Source organism: Curcuma longa, chromosome 21 (assembly GCF_044706935.1).
Source record: "Curcuma longa cultivar G26 ecotype Majalengka, Jawa Barat chromosome 21, ITB_CL_G26_1.1, whole genome shotgun sequence".
NCBI lineage: Eukaryota > Viridiplantae > Streptophyta > Magnoliopsida > Zingiberales > Zingiberaceae > Curcuma > Curcuma longa.
The window spans coordinates 9,455,233-9,476,387 of record NC_133881.1 but is presented as its reverse complement, the minus strand read 5'-3'; the positions used below and the strand labels follow the sequence as shown (position 1 = coordinate 9,476,387).

Here is a 21,155-nt window from a genome sequence, read left to right as displayed (position 1 = left end):
ATGAATTGATCCAACACTGTAGCTTTCATCTCAAATTGTTATCGACCTGTCATGTCTTTTTACGCTGCTTGATGGAGATGAAGGAGACGATGAAGGAAACTCGTCGAGACGAAGACGAAAGAGGAGGGACGAGAGATTAAATTTTTTTTTAACAGAATAAATAAAGCATTAAAAAAATATTTTTATTCGAATGAACAGTAAAAAAAGATGAGGAAGTATTATAGGGAAAGAGAACGAGAATGGATAAGAAATTTGATCAATTTAAAAATAGGGTATACATTTTGTGTAATACTCAAAATTAAATACGCGGTTCCATAAAATGCTGTCCTAAAGTTGAATCAACGTTGAACTGATCTAGATCGGTCCGGTTCGATTTGGTTTAAATTAAGCTGCTGATTGTCCATCCCGCAATCCAACTGTTCGCTGCCGTCCCCAGGCGACCCAGCCGCAAGCTGTCGCAGACCGCCGCAGCAGCCGTGCCTAGTCGCCGGTGTCGCCTTGTTGTCGCCTCAGTCACCTGTCGCTGTCCGACGCCATAACTTAGCAGCTGAGATCCCCCTTTTTCCTCCTTTTCCCTCGAGCCGAAACCCTAGCCACCTCCTTGTTTGGGCGAGAAACGACGCATCATCTAGTCGAAATCGTAGCTCCAGTGCTTACTTCCCAAGCTTGATCTCATCTACGACTGCCGGCTTTTGGCCAACCATTCTCATATTCTGCAGAATTTTCAGCCGCGAGTGACCATCACCCCACCCTCGCAGTCAACATAAAGCGTGGCTTCCCGCCGCCTCATCTTCGCAAGTAGCGTTGTCCTTGAACAACTACTGTACCAGTCATATAGTTTGTAATTGCTACAGTTATCAGAGTAGGGTTCTGGGCGTTTCAAGCACCTTTACCTATTAATTATGGCCTCGTCCAGACAATTTAAATTAGCGAAGGAGAGTGAGCTCAGAGTCGAAGTTGGCCCTGACACGCCCCTTCGCATTCGCCTCCTCTCTGGCACAGCTGAAATATTCGGTACTGAGTTGCCTCCTAGCAATTGGCTCTCCATCTCACCACGCAGCAAAATCGCAGTAAGTCATCTTCTCTGATTTCCTTCATGGCATCATAAATGGGAAGTGAATATGGAGAAAATACGAACTTATGCATTAGGTGTTCACTTGGAACGGCGCCACCATCGAGTTGGATGGAATCAGCGAAGTGGAGTATGTGGCAGATGAGGTAGCCTGGTATAGTTATTAATTAATTGTTCATGCACCATTCGTGTACTGTCTTTTAATTATTTCAGCTGATGGATCTAGACACCCATGGTGAGCTACGTGAATGTTCATGCCATACTTGATGCAAGAAGGGCTCAAGCAAAGGCATCACATAGTAGTAATGTGGACTCTCCGCAGGTATTCTATCCCGGTTTTTGAGATTTGATCCTTGAGAATAACATGTGTGATAGCATTGACTGTCACAAAATACGTTTATTGTATATGTTAACTTCTTATGTGGTCTATTAGAGCTAGGAGGTGTCTTATATGTCTTATATGATGATAAATTGTATTTGATGAAGTTTATTAATCTTAGAGTTTATCTACATGTAGTTAGAATACAAGCAATAAGATAATGGAATGGCTTGAAACAAAATGCTTTGAAGATCATTTTCGCATATATTTTTCAAAAATGTGTGAACTATAAACATTTCCAAAATGTTTGTTCCAATATATTGCCAATTTCGACAATATAATCAGGTTGAGGTAAGTGTTTCAGTGTGATTATTGTTACACAACGTTTATGATCAATTCACTTAGCAGTGGATATTGCTTACATGCAGAAAAACATTCATAAAATTACAGGGTCAATTCACTTAGTAGTGAATATTGTTTATTCATGTAGAAAAACATTCATAAAAATTATCAATCATATTCAATTGCCATGCATAATGTCATTAACTGAACAGAACAGGAAAAATTTAATGCCACATCAACAACTGACATCAAGAAATCTAAAATCAACACCGTGGTGGCAATCTCGATCATATTTCAATACTATGGTCACATGCCTCATAATGCATAATAAATCAAAATGCTTTGCCACATAATATATATAAATTATTCACCTTTCCTCCACAAAAAGAAAACCATAAATTAATATAACAATAATCAATGTAGGAAATTCTACATCGAATGTGTATTCACTTACACAACCTATATTATTGAGGCTCAGATAAGAGTATCTAACATGGATGCAGCCAACTGTTAGGCATTGTTTCTAGAAATTTTTACAAGTGATCAATAGGAAGATTTCTTAGACTGTTAGTGTCGAGAATATACGATAAGTCTGACTATTAGAACTCAACCAAGTTTTAGCATTCAGACATTGTATAGTCACATAGTGCATCTTCCATGTTCATGCTTGATCTGCTGACTCCTTATCTGCACAGCTGCTTATACAACTTCAGCAAGTGCCTTCCCAATGAGTACCGCTCCCCGCTCCCCGCTCCCCGCTCCCCGCTCCCCGCTCCCCGCTCCCCGCTCCCTCCTACCTAGAGAAATTAGTGTCCAACAATGCCTGACTGCTTGGACAGTTTCTGATGATTTTTGTTTTGAATACTTAAGATAGAATAGACCAGACTTCATATTATTAGGTTTCTGATTTCAGGTAAAACTTCTTGTTCTTCTAGAATCCAACTACGAAACCCCCGATGATATTGTTGGATTTTTGTCAGTCAATAACTTACTACTTGATATGTAACAAACACCTTGGAAACTGAAAAGTACAGCATGTTGATTTATGATCATGTCACAGTTCAAGATTGGACATGAACATAGTTTCCAAGAGAACATTTATGTGTGGTAATATATATTTGAATACTGGTTTGGATATGCCATTATAACTGGTTTATTCTGGACTGAAAGCAATGGCATTTGCTATTAAAAATATTTTTCAAGTGATATTGTGAGGTACATCTGAGTAGTGTATACCTATCCTTATCTTTATTTACTCTTGAGTATGTCAACATCAGTAGAAAATGACTAAAATTTTGGTTGACTGCCACTTCAAATGCACACACATTACTTTCAAATTGTTTTGACATGTTTCAAATTAGCATTTTAAATGTCAAATACCTTTGTATATCAGGGCCCTAGGGTGATTGTTGTGGGACCCACAGATTCTGGGAAGAGTAGCTTGTGCAAAATGCTTCTAAGCTGGGCTTGTAAACAAGGATGGAAACCGACCTATGTGGATCTGGATATTGGTCAGGGCTACATAACTGTTCCTGGCTGCATAGCTGCTACTCCAGTTGAGATGCCTATAGATGCTGTGGAAGGAATTCCTCTAGAAATGCCTATTGTGTATTTTTATGGGCACACATCTCCTACGTAAGCATTCATTTCTGTACTTTGTTGCAATTGCTGCTTCATGATAGATTTGTCTTTTGAGTTGATATTTGTGAATGTGATTAATGCTTGGTTTGTTGTTTCAACAGTGCAAATGGTGATCTTTATAAAGTGCTTGTGAAGGAGTTGGCTAGAACCCTAGAGAGGCAGTTCTCTGGAAATGCTGAAGCTAGAGCTGCAGGCATGGTGATTAATACTATGGGATGGGTGGAAGGCCTTGGTTATGAGGTAGTTTATTGAGAGTGAAAACTACATCAATCTTTAATTTTCAAGGTCTATGTTAAATTGTCTTCTAAACTCACATCCAACTTTTTTGATTGGCTTGTAGTTACTTCTCAATGCTATCGATACATTTAATTGTGATGTGATTCTAGTCTTGGGCCAGGTAACTTTTATCTCTCCCTTTTTCTTTGTTCTTTTGTTGCATTGAAAGTCTTGTTGCATCGGTAGTTTGTAAATCCAGATACCAATCAATCTTACTCCATTATTGAGCTGTTTTAGTTTTTGGATGTCAGTTGAATGTTGATATCACTGAACTAACTTCCAATTTCTCTTATGTCTCAAGCGTTCCAGATTTAACTACAAATCACTTATTATTCAAGTTGGATAGAAATTTGGTTGCTAGACAAATCTTGCATTTCTAAATAATCCTTTTGTTTGTTGGACATCTTTATTCTTGGAAAAGTAGTTCTATTATGCTACGGAATTCTTCATTAATAGTTCACATGTAAGAGTGCATCAATTCACAGCACTCTTGTTTAGCAGATATTGTTCTCGGTACTTGTCAGAGAGCATTTGTGTTTCTTATAGATCTCTTATTGTATTGTCTTCAGGAGAAACTTTGCAGCATGCTCAAAGAAGTTTTAAAAACCAAGCCTAAAGTAGATGTTGTGAAACTCCATAAATCTGGAGGGATAGTTCTGAGAAATCAAAAAGTACGCCAAAAGACTAGGAGTTTGAAAATCAGAGTAAGTGCAACTGGTGAATTTTCATCGTGAATGTGGTGAAAGAAATTTTTTACAAATGTTCTCCTTTGTGTTCATACTCTGAAATCAGGGACCACTTATAGTGTAGGTTAAATATGCATTCGCTAACATTGTAGATGTCCCATGTTTATTCTTTGCTTGTGCTTATGCAAGCCTGTGTTGAGTATCATCTAAATATGATTAATACTTTTTTCTCATCTCCAATTATGTCTAACTACACACTTTCTACAACTACATTGATTACTCACTATTATCAAGATCAAGGTATAAAATCTCAAGTGGTGCCGGTGTCTTGGTCTTTGACTATCATGATACTTATTTAGTATTGTGCCGACTTTCTTATCTATGATGTCGGTGGTGAAGTGGAGGAGAAAGGAGATGAGAAGAAAAAGATAAAACAACTATATACTTAATTTCAAATTTTATTTTCTATCTAGAATGATATAATTTGAACATTATCTTCTATGGATACAAAATAAAAATAATAATAATAACATTATCTCAATTCATCTTGATTTGACATGTATTTTAGCATACAAGGCTGTCCAAATACAAAGGGTGTCGAGTGTTAGCATGTATAGGTATCAACGTGATTGATACAAAAGCACAGGAGATATTATTTGTGTCAAGAAGTATCAAGTTTCATTAATTTATCGGAATGATATATTCCAATCGTCTTGTCAGGCACGGTACGAGATGTCAAATTACACTTGCTTGCCTTTGCTACTACATTGTTAGGAGAAATATCAAACCACTTTAGGCATGTGCATAAGGAATTGTTATTTTTTTACTGTTGTATTAATTTAAGTTCTTGTTAAGAGCCATTGCATTTGGTTAACTTAGGATGAAATGGCTTGTAGACTATACTAGCTTCTTTTACTAATGTCTTTTATTTTATTTAACCACAGCTGCCTTATGACTAGACTAAATTATTCAATGTAATCTATGCAAGTTTTTGTGTTTATTTGTTTGATATGCAGGAAGTTTTTCACAAGTTTATACTTAGCTAGCTTATTTCTTTGCAGGAATACTTCTATGGGCCTGTAAATGATCTCTCCCCACATTCAAATATTGTCAACTTTAGTGACATTTCTGTTTATAGAATTGGTGGTGGCCCACAGGCTCCTCGTTCTGCACTGCCTATTGGTGCGGAGCCTGTAGCTGATCCTACTCGAGTAGTTGCTGTTAACATAAATCGTGACTTACTCCATCTTGTTCTAGCTGTTTCATATGCAAAGGAGCCTGATCAGATTATATCCAGGTAATTCCTTTTAGTGATTTGTCAAGTATTCAGGAGACCTTGGTACTTGTTTATCATATCCTAGAAAATCTTTCTAAATTTAAGTAGTAGTGGCTTTACTTATCAGCATATAAGTATTTGGTAGGGCATCCTTGATGCAGCGCAAGAAGATGGTTTGCCTGTTTGAAGATATGTGGAGTAGAAATTTGAATTTAGTTTCAAAGGTATTAGTGGGTTACTACTTAGGCATCACACTTAAAGAATCCTAGGCTACACACTGTAGGCAAATTATATAACACAATCTGTGGAAGAATTTTTCATAAAACCTCACTTTTCTTTTTCATAGTAGTAGGTGGAAAGAAAACATAAAAGAATTCACATAAATATACTTTAACTGACTCTTAGGATTTCTTGCTAATTGCAAACTTAAGAACTCTTTGACTAAATTAAAAGCTTTTTTAATCGACTTTTTGACTTCCTAAACTTTGACTTTCAAACATTGAAACTGCTACACGTTACATTATCTCCTAAATGGTTCATCATTTTCCTGAGTATGTCAAATTAAAAATTGGATTTGAATCCTTACTTTTGCACTCAGACTTTAAGATGAGATTGTCACTTCTCTCCATCAATTCTCTTTTGCTGAGAAAAATTTATTCCTGACAACTTAAAAACATAGAATCTTTCGTAAGGATCTTGGTTTAACTACTAGAATTCAACACTAGTAATCCGTGTACATTCAAAAAGGGGTTGTGCCTTATGTTTAACAAGATACTTTTAATAACCACCTCTTGTTGGTTGATTTCATCTTCAATGTCTTCTTTGAATGTTTGAATTGATGGCAAGAGAGCATTAGGTTCATTACTTGCTATAATATCTTAATGTTTTGAGTATGAGGTGAGGTCCTCAATGTTAAAGATGTAGTTTCTTATAAACCCTTTTTGGATATTGTTCAAGTCTTACACAAGCCATAGCCATATCAACTTCTTTAAATCTTTTCAAATCAACATGTGCTTATATCTTTGATTACTCAGCAATTTTTTTTGCACGATATCATCGTGTATTTCTTATGTGTTTGTTAAAAACATCAATTTCAGCACTTCGTGTTGCCTCTAGTAGGAAAGGAACCAAATTAATTGATTTTTTACCTACAACAATTTCAAATGAACTGCATCTAGTGGACCTATTCACAAAAATATTATATTCAAATTCAACTATAGGAAGAATTTAATCCCATGTGACATGCTCTCCAACAAACAACGAAGTAAACAATCTCAATTTTTGTTGACAATCTCTATTTGACCATTTGGCTGAGGGTGGAAATAAAGAAAACTTCAACTTCATAATTGTTATTTTCCACAAGGTTTGCCAAAAGTAACTTGTCAAGTTCACATCTCGATCAAAATGAAACAATTGTTAATGACAAACCATGAAGACGAACAAGTTCTTTAAAGAAGAGCATAGCAATGCGGACAACATTTGAAGGATTTAAACATGGAATAAATTTTCATTTTTAATAAACAATCCACCACCACAAGGTAGCAAATATATGTTGAAGTCTGCATGAAAGATAATCTTTCTTGAGTAGCTCAAACCTCATCACTTGTGTAAACATAGAAGAAAGAATACATATGAATCGTTGTACTGAGCGCTTCAAGTGGTTTGTTTTCAATACTTGATTTGTGTTTGTTACAAAGGAATATTCTAAAGGAAACTGATTACTTAGTTTTTTTTCTTAAAGTTGATGTATTAAAGAGAATGGTGATGAGAGCATATAACAAACTCTTGTGGAAGGAGGAAATGTTGCCAATGGCACAAAGCTTAAACTAGTGCATAAAATTCATTGTCTTAAGTGAAATATGATTGATTTGCTTCATTCAGCCTTTCATTTAAAAATACAATAGGATGCCCTTCTTGGCCTATTATGCCTTCGAATCCAATATTAGATGCATCATATGTCACTTCAAAAGCCTTTGAAAAATCTAGTAGTTGAAGAATTGGTGTTTCAACTGATATTTTCCTTTATGAAAAGTTTATGAAGTTGTGTTGGTCTAAACAAACTAATCTTTCTTTATACAGTCAACTATACAAGTCAGCTATAGGGGCCATATTAGTGCTGAAAGTTTTGATGAATAGTTGATAAATGTTGCTAGGCTATGAAGGCATCTAACTTCTTGTAGCATTGGCTACTCTGAATTGCTTTTACCTTGTCTAGATCCGCTTTTAATCTTTTAGTTGACTCCACAAAAACGAAGAGAATACCACAAATTAAATCATAAAAGAGCATTTTTTTCAAATTTATATAGAGTTTCTTGTTGCGAAGAATTCTCATAACTTGTACCAAATGTGTAAGATGATTTTCTCTACTCTTGCTATAAATTGAGATATCAAAATAATGTGTTATTTTGATAAATTGTTGTAGTACTTAGTGCATGAATATACTAGAAGCATTGGAAAGGTCAAAAGACATAACAAGTCATGCATAAAGGTCGTCTTTAGTTTTAAAAGTTATTTACATTTGTCTGTGAAGCTTGTGTATTTTATGATACCCACTTTTCAAATCAATTTTTGAAAAAAAAGAACCAACCAACATATGCAACATATCATCAAGTTGGATGATTGGGAATCAATATTTGATGGTGATCTTGTTGATCGCATGACTGTTAATACACATGCGCTAACTACTATTTTTTGGTTTTATGTCAACAATGCGAGCACAACATATCAGTTTAGACTTTCATGAATTAAACCCTTAGACAATAGCTCATCCACTTGTCTTTTCAACTCTATGTGGCCGCTTGTATCATTCAATAGGCTGGTAAATTGGGCAATTTTGGACATTGGTGGCCACATGCCATCAAGTTGTTTCAGTATGTGAATGAGTATCTCAACTCGCTCACTATCAATTAACTTTCCTCAAACTCCTCTCAGTTCGTTTGATACCAAATATGATGGAACACAAGAAGAGTGTTTGATAGTTTGAAGATACATAGGTAGGAATTCGAAATTTAGTTTTAAAAAAAAGCATTAGTAGATGGTAGTGACTTAGACATCATACATAAAGAATCCTATGCATCACACCCTAGGAAGAATTTTCTTAGAATTTCACTTTTCTATTTTATACTGCAGCAGTACAACAAACGTATTTATACTGAGTAAGTGGACTCTTACAATATGGAAAAGAAAACATAAAGTAGTCATAAATATAGTTGACTGGCTATTAAAATTTCTTGCAAACAATAAACACGTTTTGACTTATTACTTAAGGACTTTTAATTGACTATTTAATTTTTCTAACTTTGAATAATGATAAACCTATAATGTGTTAGTGGCTTTTGTCCAAACTGCCAAAACTAGGACAGAAGGTGGCAAAATGGCATTTATACCCTATATTGAAATTTCATAAGTGTGATTATACAGCTATATGATCCCTCATCCTTGCCTGATGAACATGTCATTGTGCTCGCTGTTGAGCCTCAGCAGTAAGACACATCCCTACCACTGTTGTTAGAAGGCAGGGGATGCTTCATCGAGGTTCAAGTTGGTGCCTATGGGTTTACTTGTGTATTTCATTCTGAGTCTCTTTCCCTCTTTGTTTTTTTTTTTCAAAATTAACAATTTTCATCCCTCCTCTCTCCGTCCTTTCTTCCCCCTTCTCTTACCTCCTTCCTTTCCTTACCCTCCCTTGAAGTAAAAAGTGTCAACACTAGGTGACGATAGGGTGCTGAGCTGAATTCTCTTATTCATATCCAACTCTTCAATAAAAAGTGGAATCAGTCATCCCATCGGTCCCATACGGTTGGCCTCACGATCATCTGTGAGGAGGTAAATCGAGAAGTTGCAGATGACTACTACAGGGAGGGCATTACCTCGGCTTCGTCGAGATTCGATCCTTGCCCACTTAGATCATGATGGGATGGCTTGGGATAAGGTTGCCTCATTGATGTTGATTTAGCTGTGGGGGTTAAATTACCATCTTCAATACAATCATGGTAGGGTCTTTAATTCGTTTTCTTCTTTTCTGCACAGATTATAATTATGTCTGGACCATGAGATACCTAAATTACAAGCTGAAGCATGGCAATTAAAATGCAGTTGAAATGAAATATCTGGCTGACGTAATTGCAAATCATTTATGGTTGCAAATTAGGTCTTTGAGTTCATTCTAAATAAAAAAATTCTACGTTTCTATATATAAATATGGTTTTGGCTCCTGTAGTATGTATGCTTCAAAGTTAACTTGTGCTATTGATTTTCTTGTTCGTTGCAGTAACGTCGCAGGGTACATTTATGTCACCGATATAGACGTTGTGAGGTAAGCTTTTTTGTTTCTGGGTGCCACAGGCTTACCTATTCATTAATGGCGTTTGTATTGTAGGAAGAAGATCACATACCTCGCACCTTGCCCTGGCGAACTCCCAAGCAAACTCTTAATTGTTGGAACTTTAACATGGTTGGAAGGTTGACATTTGAAACGTTGTGGGTAGTGTGCGGCTACACGGAGGAGGATTAGCTTTTTAGAGTTTGCTTTTCATCAGTTAGATTTTGGTAAAAGAAATTTGTCTTTCTACTATCAAAGTTGTTTAAAGGGCATAATTGGTATTATAATCGGGTATGTTTTTACTTGGTCAATTTTTGCTCAATTTACTTGGTAAGTCAATCAACTTTTTTTTGACTCAATTAGCTCTAACTTAATCGAGTTATTCAAATTGCTCGGCCCCTTTAATTTAATCAGCGTACATGGCTTATTTTTGGTCATTCAGTTTTTTATGGTTTGTCTTATTTATTTGGTTTATGTTTGACTTGCTCAATTCCGCGTCGTTATTCAACTCATTCATTCAGTTTGACTTGCTTTGTCTTTGTTAATGGGACAGTTGCCGTTGACTAGCTTGTGTTCTATTTAGTTGAAGAGGACCGGACATCTGGCAGGACGACTTGATGGATCAGCAAGGACTAGACATCGAGATAAGGAAAGGCCTAGCCATGAGATCATAGGTTAAGTAAAGAAAGTCCAAACATGTCAAGTAGACCAATTGTTTAGCTGGTAAGCTCCAGGAGTGGAGTGGAAAGGACGAGTCCTCTTTATGAGGACATACTTAAGCGATAATCTGACTAAGCGTTCTACTTGGATTCTGAAGTCGAGATTGGACAATTGGATGACTATCTAAATGATATTATATTGTTTATGAATTAACTCGATCTTGCAAGAATTCGAGCATCCTGATCGATTCTAGGTGACCAGAGGTTTGGGCGACTAGATAAGTTCTCGACACTCAGAGCAGAAAAATGCTAGACATGCATCAAAATGGATAAAGCCGCTCTGGAGGCGCTCGGAAGAAAATCTTGGCGCCTGGAAGGGCTGAATTTCCAAACAACAAGTAGAATTTTCAAATCGATAGGTTGAGTTAGAGTCGCCCGGAAGGTGATTCAAGCGATCAGAATAGGTCTAAAAAGGAGGCTCGAATTTCAAGGCTCATCATCAATTCAAGCTCTCAACTCTTCAACCTGTGTGCTTATTTCGTTGTCCAAGTAAGTTGTGCAAATCTCCGACAATCTATGTCAAATTCTCATCTCTCGTTATGAGTATAATTCTATTTATTACATTTTATTGTACTAGGAGATTGTAGAAGTGTTACAATCTCGTATATCTTATAAACACACTCTCCTTGTTGAAAATTTTTTGAAAGGAGGATTTTAGTGATTTGTCCACTGAGGTCATCTAGTATTGGATTGCGGACCTTGGAGTAGTAATCCGACGAGGATTGTGAACCAAATAAAAAACTTATGTACTTTTTTACGTTCCGCTGCAATCTTTGATTTTGAAAAGTATTAAAAAGGAAAATTTTTAAAATACAAGATTTACCTCTTCTCTCGTCTCTCTTGATTCAACAATTGATATTAAAGTCAGGTTGCTCAAATTTGGTACAACCAACAAGTGAGCAAAAACTTTTTCTTTATTTATTTCTCTATAGATTTTTGTTCTATTTTTCTCATTGTTATTTTTATTTTTATTGCACTATTTACCCAAGATAAACTCTTGATTTTTTTTTAGTGTTTATCTTTTTGTAGGAATGTCAATGTCTGATGAACGTAGGTTATATATGATTTTTAGTCTTGTTTAACGCTCATCTACTTGTAATTCATTGCATATGATCTACTTTATCACACCTTATTCCTTTATTATTACATGTTTCTACTTCTTTTGCTCGAAGATCTGCTCTTTGTATGATTTTGATTTACAGGATGTGATTCGAAGTTAAAACAATACATTATTGATGGTGGAAGCAAGGAGTAGAGAAAAGAGACTTGCACTGGCTGTGCTCATCATCACGGGCGGGTTTCCTACGCAACAAACACAAAGAAAAATAGAGAAAAAGGAACAACAAAACAGTTCAAGGCTGTGCCCCATCATCCGGACCAGTTTTGAAGCTTCCAGAGAGTGCCACGGGTTGAGGCACGCCCATACCAGGTCCAACACGGCCATTCCAGGATAGGCATGGCCGTGCCTCACATTTCCAGGGTCCAAACACGGCTAGGCCATGCCAAGAGGCACGACCGTGTCTCCTATCTAGATAGTTTTGCAGATTAAAAGTAAAATGAGTATAACTTTTACTCCAATTGACCCACAGGTCATGCCATCTACCAAAATGAAGATAACTTAAAGATCTACAACTTTGCTTTAGGGTGTGCTGAATGATTCCTTCTCTAGGCCATGATAAATAGCACGACCGTGCCTCCTAACCACTGCCACGCTGGGTGCTCTGCCCAAATTGCAGACCAAACTTTGAACCATCAGAACTTTCGACTCAGATGGAGTTATGGATCGGTCCACACCAAATTAAAGATAATTTGATGCTCTACAACTTTGGTTCAGAGTCCAATTAAAGAAAATCAGATTTGTTGGGTGAAAAACTTGTTGAGGTGGAGCTTTGTAAACCAAGAAAAATCTAGGCATTTTTGGAGAGAGTATAAAAGGGGAAACAAACCCTTTCTTGAGGGGGAAGAAGGGGGATATTCTTCAAACCCTAAGGTCTTAGCTTGGGGAGAGTCCTCCCCACTCCTGAGAGGTCTTAAAAGCTTCATCTTCGCCAATCTATTCTACTCCGGAGCAAGAAGATCTTCCAGATGCCTGATCTTCAAGATAAGTCCTCCCCTCTCTTGTGGATGTGATTTTCTTGTATTCTTATTGTAGCATTCTTGCAATAGAGTAGACCTTTAAGTTTAGGTGTAGGATGAACATTAATGTAATGATGGTGATGTAAGAACTAGTTCATGTTATTTTTTCCTATTCTATAAAGTGTTTATACTTATTTCACGTATTGTGTGTCTTGAACGTGTTTGATGATATATTTGTGTGAGCACATGTACATGATTATGAGGGGTAGATTACGGTGTAGGGAGATCTTAGGATCGTATGACTGGGGCGCCTTGTGACAGGAGGTAAACCTTAACCGAACTTTTCGAAGTGATCCTTACATGGTGGTAAACTCCCATAAAAGATAGCTAATAGTTGGTGGCCACTAGGACAAGGTCCTTAATAGGGGTACTCGGTGACAGAGGGTATGAAGTTTGGATCGTATGCTCGGGGCCCTGTAATAGAGGGTAAACCTTAACCGGACTTTCTGGTGTCACCTTTATTGGAGGGCCACCACATTAGGACTTCAATGTCAAATGCCAACATAGCTTTACGAGGTCAAGTTCATATCTTAGTTAGAATCCCTACAAGGTGGTAAACATGGAGAGTAAGGGAGTAAACATGGATTAGGGACATTACTTAGCATTGATGTGAAACTAAAATCCTATACTTATCCATCTTGACCTATTAATTCCCAAGTCAATCTCTCTCTCTATCATATCCACATATTCGCTTCCCATAGAGTCTAGATAACTAGCCTTGTGACATCACTATAACTATCAACAATCCCTGTGGATTTGATACTAACAAATATTATAAGAAAATTAACTATCTAAGATTTAAAACATGGAATCTAGGAACGCTCATTAGCAATGGTGGTAGTAGATATGATAATTATGAGAAGAATTACTATTTGTTTGTATATAAGACAATGGGTAAGAGAGAAGACAAAGATGATAGAGAATTTGAGTTTTAAGTCATGGTACACAGAAAATAATAAAACAAGAAATGGAGTAAGTATTGTTGTATATAGTTCGCTTAAAAGATGAAGTAGTAGGAGTAATTAGAAAGGGGATAGAATTATAACTTTTAAGATAGTGGTGACGAAGAAACTATTAATGTAATTAGTATATATGCACCTCAAGTAGGATTAGATGAAATCATAAAATCTAAGTTTTGGGATGACTTAGATGGGTAGTTAGATCACAAGTATTGCCTAACTTCAAACATAGTTTAGCCAAACATTGAAACTCAATGCACTTGGGGCAAAGATTGCACCAACAAATGTGATATAAAGTTCATTGTGTATAATTCTTAGGTGCTATTGTGTCCATATGCTCCATGATAAGTTAGTGTTATCTTGTGCATGTAGTAACTTAACTAGAATATATGTGGTCTTTGGCAGGCTGAATAGCAAAACTACTGACACTACACACTCAGGTATAGTTAGCTTCTAGATTGTTTAACTTTTAGCATTACAACTAGTATCTAAGGCATTCTTAGTTTTGCATGGAATCTCTGTTAAAATAAATGCTACTTGTAGCAAATGTTAATACACCATTCTAAGTATGCTGGTTTATCAATGAACTACTGAGAAAGTGGAAGATAAAAAGTTCAGTTACAAATCACTGATACCATAATCGATGGAGTTGCATGTGGCAAGACAAGGTTAAAAAGTTGAACATATCCACTATTTGAGAAGCTTATGAATTCTTAATATTCCTATGGATCAAGTTGAATGCAAGTGTTTCTTATTGTAAGTTCTAGTACTATGTTTGAATGGATGTTTTTGATACATCTTTCATTTTTTGGACCTTATAATAATAAATCATCATGACTATGTTTTTATTTGGAAGATAAGTTGTTTACTGTGATAAAAAGGATTTATTTGCAATAGTCCTCTAAATAACTTTCTAGATACTGTAAACTCCTTTTGTATATGAATAGATAGAATTTCTATTTTTTGAAATGTTGGCTAAGATGTTAGATAATCATGAGTTGTTTTATTATATATATAAGCTTGCTTATTATCTTGGTGATGCACATGCTGTTATTGTCTTTGTCAAATTTATTAATTGAGTTTAATGTATTGATCATGCAGATAAATGTGGAGAGAAACCGAATGTAGGGTTGTGTTTTTTGGGACATGAACAATGGCATAATCAGAATCTTCAATTACCCTGGACTAATTAATAGGATTGAACTAGATCACTTTGAATTTTTTGAATTTCAATTTGATATATTAACTTTAAAATTATTGGGCTGCACTGGGCTCCAGCCCAGTGCAGCCCACCACTGGCTACGCCAGTGGACATGAAGGGTTTTTGCTTTTGTAGACTTAATTTGGATATAAAATTTATGGATTATTAGTACAACTTGAATGTATACATGACACATTTCTGTTTTAACTGTACGAATTATTGTAGTTTTTGTTTTAACTGTACTTTCATGGTAAATATAATAGACAATGGTTTTGTATATGAAAAATATAATAGTTTTTATTTATTGCTAAAAATATTTATTTCATTTCAAAAGACAACACTTTTTTTAACAGAAACCCCACAAAAAACAACATTTGCTAAACGTTGTCATTGCTACCACAGACAACGTTTTTTATTCGTTGCAAAAGTGTTGTTGATGTTAACAAAGACAATGCTTAAAAAGCGTTATCTTTGAGCTGTCCTTTTTTACAACAGTGACTTTTATAACGCTTTTTTAGCCAGATTGACAACGCATTAAAAGCGTTGTCTATTAGCTTTTTTCTTGTAATGTTTGGTTGCAACACCTTCTTATGTTTTCAATACTTGTTTCAAAGAAAAAATATAAGATTTACCTCTTCTCTCGTTTCTCTTGATTCAACAATTGATATTAAAGTTAGGTTACTCAAATTTGGTGCAACCAGCAAGTGAGCAAAAACTTTTTCTTTATTTATTTCTCTATAGATTTTTGTTCTATTTTTCTTGTTGTTATTTGTATTTTTATTGCACTACTTACCCAAGATAAACTCTTGAAAACTTTTTTTAGTGTTTATCTTTTTGTAGGAATGCTGATGTCTCATCAAGAAGGATTTAGCATTGTTCATCCACCTCTCTTTAATGGAGAGGATTTTAGCTATTCGAAACGACGGATGGAATGCTTCCTCAAAATCGACATCAAGATGTGGTTCAGTATCAAGAAAGGTTACACAACACAAGTGGATGACTTCAGAGAATAACTAGATCTGGAGAAATGGACTTTGGATATGAAGAAGAAGGTGCAAATTAAATTCAAGGCCCTAAACACACTACAATATGGACTAACCAAGGAAGAACTCAACTAGGTCGAACCCTTCTAAAACTCCAAGGACTTGTGGGACAAATTAGTTGAGCTTCACAAGGGAACAAATGACTTGAAGGTAACAAAATGTGACTTACTATTAAATCAATTATTTAATTATAAAATGCAAGATAGAGAGACCGTGAACCAAATACACACTAGGATAAAAGATATCCTAAATGGACTCCACCTAATTGACCATCAACTAGAAAATAGGGACATTATACACACTTAAAGCATTCCCTCAGAACTCTTTGTGAGCATCTATGGTAGATATGTGCAAAGTTTTTAAGGACCTATGCATAGTAAAATTAGATAAATTATTTTGTGAATTAGAATTACATGAGCAGGCTAACTCGAGTCAAATCGAGAAGGATATTATCTTAATTGCAAAACAAAATAGGAGCAAGGATCAAGTCCAAATCCTAACTGAAGCAAGAGTTTGAAGACAAGTCAAACTCGGACTCAAATGATGAAGAGGAAATAGTGAACATGGTCCGAAAGATGTTCACTAAGAAGTTTCTTTTCCAAAGGGACCTTAAAAAGATGGTACTGTAGGGTCCCCAAGGATGTCTGTATCTCCACAATAGCATGATATTGTCCACTTTGGGCCTAAACTCTCATGGTTTTGTTCTTGGGCTCTCCCCAAAAGGCCTCATTCCAATGGAGATATCTTTCATCCTTTTAAACCCATGATCTTTTCCATGTGTTATAGATGTGGGACTATGTTTGCACCTTTGCAACCCAACAATCCCCCCTCAAACAAAGGACCACAGGCCCCCCTCAAACGGAAAGCCTCCATTTGATGTCTGAATCCTCGACCCACCAGGACTTCCTGCCCAGTCGCAACCAGGACTTCATGCCCCTCGGTCCACTCGACCTACTAGGACTTCCTGCCCAGCCGCAGCCAGGACTTCCTGCCCCTCGGTCCACTCGACCTACTAGGACTTCTTGCCCAGCCGCAACCAGGACTTCCTGCCCCTCGGTCCACTCGACCTACTAGGACTTCCTGCCCAGTGTCTGGTCCTCTTGATTCAAACACGGGAGCCCCCACTTCCTTTGTTTTAAGGTTCAACCCACATGGTTAGATCTGGATCATGGCTCATCCGGCGGTTAGTCCGGTGAAGAGCGGCCTTGCTCTGATACCAATTGTAGGGTCCCCAAGGATGTCTGTATCTCCACAATAGCATGATATTGTCCACTTTGGGCCTAAGCCCTCATGGTTTTGTTCTTGGGCTCTCCCCAAAAGGCCTCATTCCAATGGAGATATCTTTCATCCTTTTAAACCCATGATCTTTTCCATGTGTTATAGATGTGGGACTATGTTTGTACCTTTGCAACCCAACAGGTACAACACAAGCTGAGCAAACCAAAATCATAGGTAACGTGCTACGAATGCAGTACCAAAGGCCACTATAAGTTTGAGTGCCCTAAAGTAAAGGAGGAGAAATCTAAGAAATTGAGAAGGAATGCATTGAAGGCCATTTGGGACAAGTCATTTTCGGAGGAGTCAGTGTGGAAGAACCAAAGCAAACGAGTTTCTTGGCACTTATGGCAAGAGAGGACATAATTGAGTCCGAGTCCAAATTGGTAACAAGCCGAGGAAGTGGAGGGACTCAAGGGAATGTTAGAAATCAACAACAAGAAAAAGAGGAATGAAATAAACAAGAGCAAGAACTTAACCCAAGAATATCAAGAATAAATTCAAATCATCCAATTGAACAAGTCTTAGGTGACCTTGATTTAAGAGTTTAAACTCGATCAATTTTAAGAAACATAAGTCAAATAGCCCTAATATCTAAAATTGAACCCAAATCTATAGATGAAGCAGTGCCTGATCTATATTGGGTGATAGCAATAGAAGAGGAGTTAGTCCAATTTGAAAGAAATGAAGCATAAGATCTAGTGCCTCCACCAAAGAATAAATCAACAATAGACATTAATTTAGATGATAAATGAGAAATCGTTAGAAACAAAATCCATTTAGTATCAAAGGGGTTTAGTTAAGTAGAAAGTCTAGATTATGACGATACCTATGCCTCGATAGCTAAACTTGAATCCATCAAAATGTTGCTAGCTTATGTAGCATATAAAGGATTCAAGTTATACAAAATGGATATTAGATCTGTATTTTTAAACGGGCTAATTAAAGATAAAGTCTATGTCATTCAACCACCCGAGTTTGAAAATTTAAACTATCCAAACCATGTGTTTATGTTAAAAAAAGACTTTATACGGTTTAAAATAAGCACTTAGGATTTGGTATGAGAGGCTATCGAGTTACCTAAAACAACCACCTGGCTCAACTCTTTTTGTAAAAACCCTTGAATCAAATATAGTTATAGCTTAAGTATACATAGATGATATAGTGTTCGGGTCAACCAACTCTAAATTTTTATAGAATTTATAATCCTAATGGAACATGAGTTTGAAATGAGCATAGTAGGAGATTAACCTTCTTCTTAGGACTATAAAAAAAACTAAAGAAGGAAATTATGTACACCAAAATAAATATACAAAATAATTAATGAAAAAATTTGGCATGAAAAATGCTAAACACACTTATGACAACCAACATTATGTTAGATAATGACCCAAATGGAAAGCTGGTAGATCTAAAGTATTATAGAAGTACCATAAGAAGTTTATTATACTTAACTACAAGCAAATCTAATATATATTTGCAGTATGTATGCAAGATATCAATCTTGTGTTAAAGAATCTCACTTATCAAGTGTTAAAAGATTTTTTAGGTATCTTAAAAGAATAACCAATGTAGGAATGTGGAATCCTAGGATTGTCAATTTTGAACTAGTAGATTTTCCTAACTAAGATTATGCTGTCTGTACGTTAGATAAAAAAACTAGAAACGATAGTTGCAATTATTGGGATCATCACTAGTCAGTTGATTTTGTAGAAAGTAACACTGTATTGCTTTATCAATTACTAAGATAGAATATATAGCAATGGACAAATATGTTGCATAGTTATTAAAATTAACTACAATCGGATTTGATGATTTATCTATATCTTTTGGGTCCAGGAAAAAAAGTTAGACATTTAGGACAATTTTTAGATGAGTATATTTATAATATAATAATTATGCATAAATAGTTTGCTTTGAAATTGGCACCATAATGATTTGATCTAAACCTAATATTTAGGGGAAGGTTGATGCTAGGATCCATGCTTGGAGACCTAGTTTTTATCAAACGTTAATTAGAAAATAATGCATCTCACGTTACTTTTCTAAATTCAATTATATTATTTATTTCATATGCATTTAACATTACTTAATTCAAGTGCATTGCTCTTAGAAAATGACTTTATAAAAATTTTTAGATCTTTAAAGCATATGGATGAGAGTATGGGATTAAAGTTCTTAAGTTTGAAAATATTAGGGGGAGATTATGTTTTCAAAAGGAAGTTTTTGAGTTTGAAAAGATTTTGAAAGTTTAAAGTTATGAAAGTTTTAAAAGCCTCTTTTGAAAGCTTTAAAGGAAGTTTTAAGTTTGAATGTTGAGTTTGAAAATTTTAAGTTGAGTTTTAAAAGGAATTTTATGAGTTTGAATTTGAAAACATTTGAAAATATGAGTTATGGAATTTTTAAAAAAGAGATAATATTTTATGAAAAAGGAGAGCAACATTTTCTAAACTTTTTTTAACTTTAGGGGAGTTTTGAATTTCGGAAAGAGTTTCAACTCTAGGAGTCTTGACATGGTTTTAACATTTTTCTATTGTTTATCTTTAGTATGACGTTATCTTTTATGTTTTGATGTATGTCAAAAGGGGAGAGAGTGTTTAAAGTTACAACTAAGTGAGAAAGATTAACGTTTGGGAGAGATATGAATGCATTCAAGGGGAGAGTGCATGTGCATGGACTTTATGTTCCAATATTTAATATTTTTCTTCAACTTTAAACAGTTGTCATACATAAAAAAAAAGATTGTTGGTGCCGGAAGTACCACTCCTATGTTTTAATGTATGAGCCGAGGTTTAAAGTTAAGATATACTTATGAGTTGATGTATATTAAGTGTGAATGACTTGACAGTGAAAGTCCTAGTAGGTCAGTTGGACTGAATACTAAGCAAGGAGTCTTGACTGATCAAGAGGATCAGATATCTAATAGGACGACTCGATGGGTAAGTGAGGATCAAACATCAAGGCAAGGAAAGGCCTAGTCAAGAGATCAGATGTCAAGCAAAGAAAGTCTAAACATGCCAAGTAGACCAAATGTTTGGTAGGTAAGCTCTAGGAGTGGAGTGGAAAGTACAAGTCCTCTTTATGGGGACAGACAAGCGACGATCCGACTAAGAATTCTACTTGGATTTTGAAATTGAGATTGGACAGTTGGATGACTGTTTAAATGATATTATATTGTTTATGAACTAACTCAATTTTGTAGGAATCTGAGCACCCTGATCGATTCCAAGCGATCGGAGGTCTAGGCGATTGGATAAGTTCCTAGCACCCGGAGCAAAAAAAATGCTAGAATTGCATCGGAACAGATAAGGATGCTTTGGGGGCACTCGGAAGGAAATCCAGACGCCCTAAAAGGTCGAATTCCCAAATCAATAGGTTGAATTCCTAAATCGACAGCTGAGCTAGAGTCGCTTGGAAGGTGATCTAGCTACCAGAATAGGCCTCTAAAAGGAGGCTTGAATTTCAAGGCTCATCGTCAATTCAAGCTCTCAACTCTTCAACCTCTAAGCTCGTTTCGCTGTCCAAGCAAGTTGTGCAAATCTTCGACAACCTACGTCAAATTCTCATCTCTTGTTGTCAGTATAATTCTGTTTATTACATTTTATTATACCAGGAGAATTGTAGAAGTGTTACAACCTTCTATATCTTGTAAACATATTCTCCTTGTCAAAAGTTCTTCGAAAAGAGGATTTTAGTGATTTGTCCATCGAGGTAATCCAATATCGGGTTACGGGCCTTGGAATAGCAATCTGATAGGATTGTGAATCAAGTAAATAACTTGTGTGCTATTTTATTTTCCACTGTAATATTTGATTTTGAAAAATATTTTAAAAAAAAAGTTTTTAAAATATGAGATTCACTCTTCCTCTCTCGTCTTATTCAATCTAAT

At 35.8% G+C, this 21,155-nt stretch overlaps 1 protein-coding gene across 1 annotated transcript; it reads left to right on the top strand.

Moving 5' to 3' along the window:
* The first annotated feature begins 390 nt into the window (after positions 1-390).
* Positions 391-10,244, top strand: LOC141814869 (protein CLP1 homolog). Its single transcript, XM_074702826.1, has 10 exons — positions 391-1,070; positions 1,150-1,218; positions 1,299-1,394; positions 3,127-3,368; positions 3,476-3,614; positions 3,715-3,771; positions 4,220-4,354; positions 5,398-5,633; positions 9,883-9,927; positions 9,991-10,244. Exons 1-10 carry the CDS (start codon positions 903-905, stop codon positions 10,076-10,078), a joined length of 1,275 nt encoding a protein of 424 aa, XP_074558927.1. The 5' UTR covers positions 391-902; the 3' UTR covers positions 10,079-10,244.
* The last annotated feature ends 10,911 nt before the right edge of the window (positions 10,245-21,155 follow it).

Bases quoted from the DNA above. Each gene is read 5' to 3' on its own strand.
- LOC141814869 (XM_074702826.1), top strand. From the start codon at position 903: ATGGCCTCGTCCAGACAATTTAAATTAGCGAAGGAGAGTGAGCTCAGA. The intron at 1,219-1,298 runs GTAGCCTGGTAT...TGATGGATCTAG, and splicing joins TGGAGTATGTGGCAGATGAG to ACACCCATGGTGAGCTACGT. The intron at 1,395-3,126 runs GTATTCTATCCC...TTTGTATATCAG, and splicing joins GTAATGTGGACTCTCCGCAG to GGCCCTAGGGTGATTGTTGT.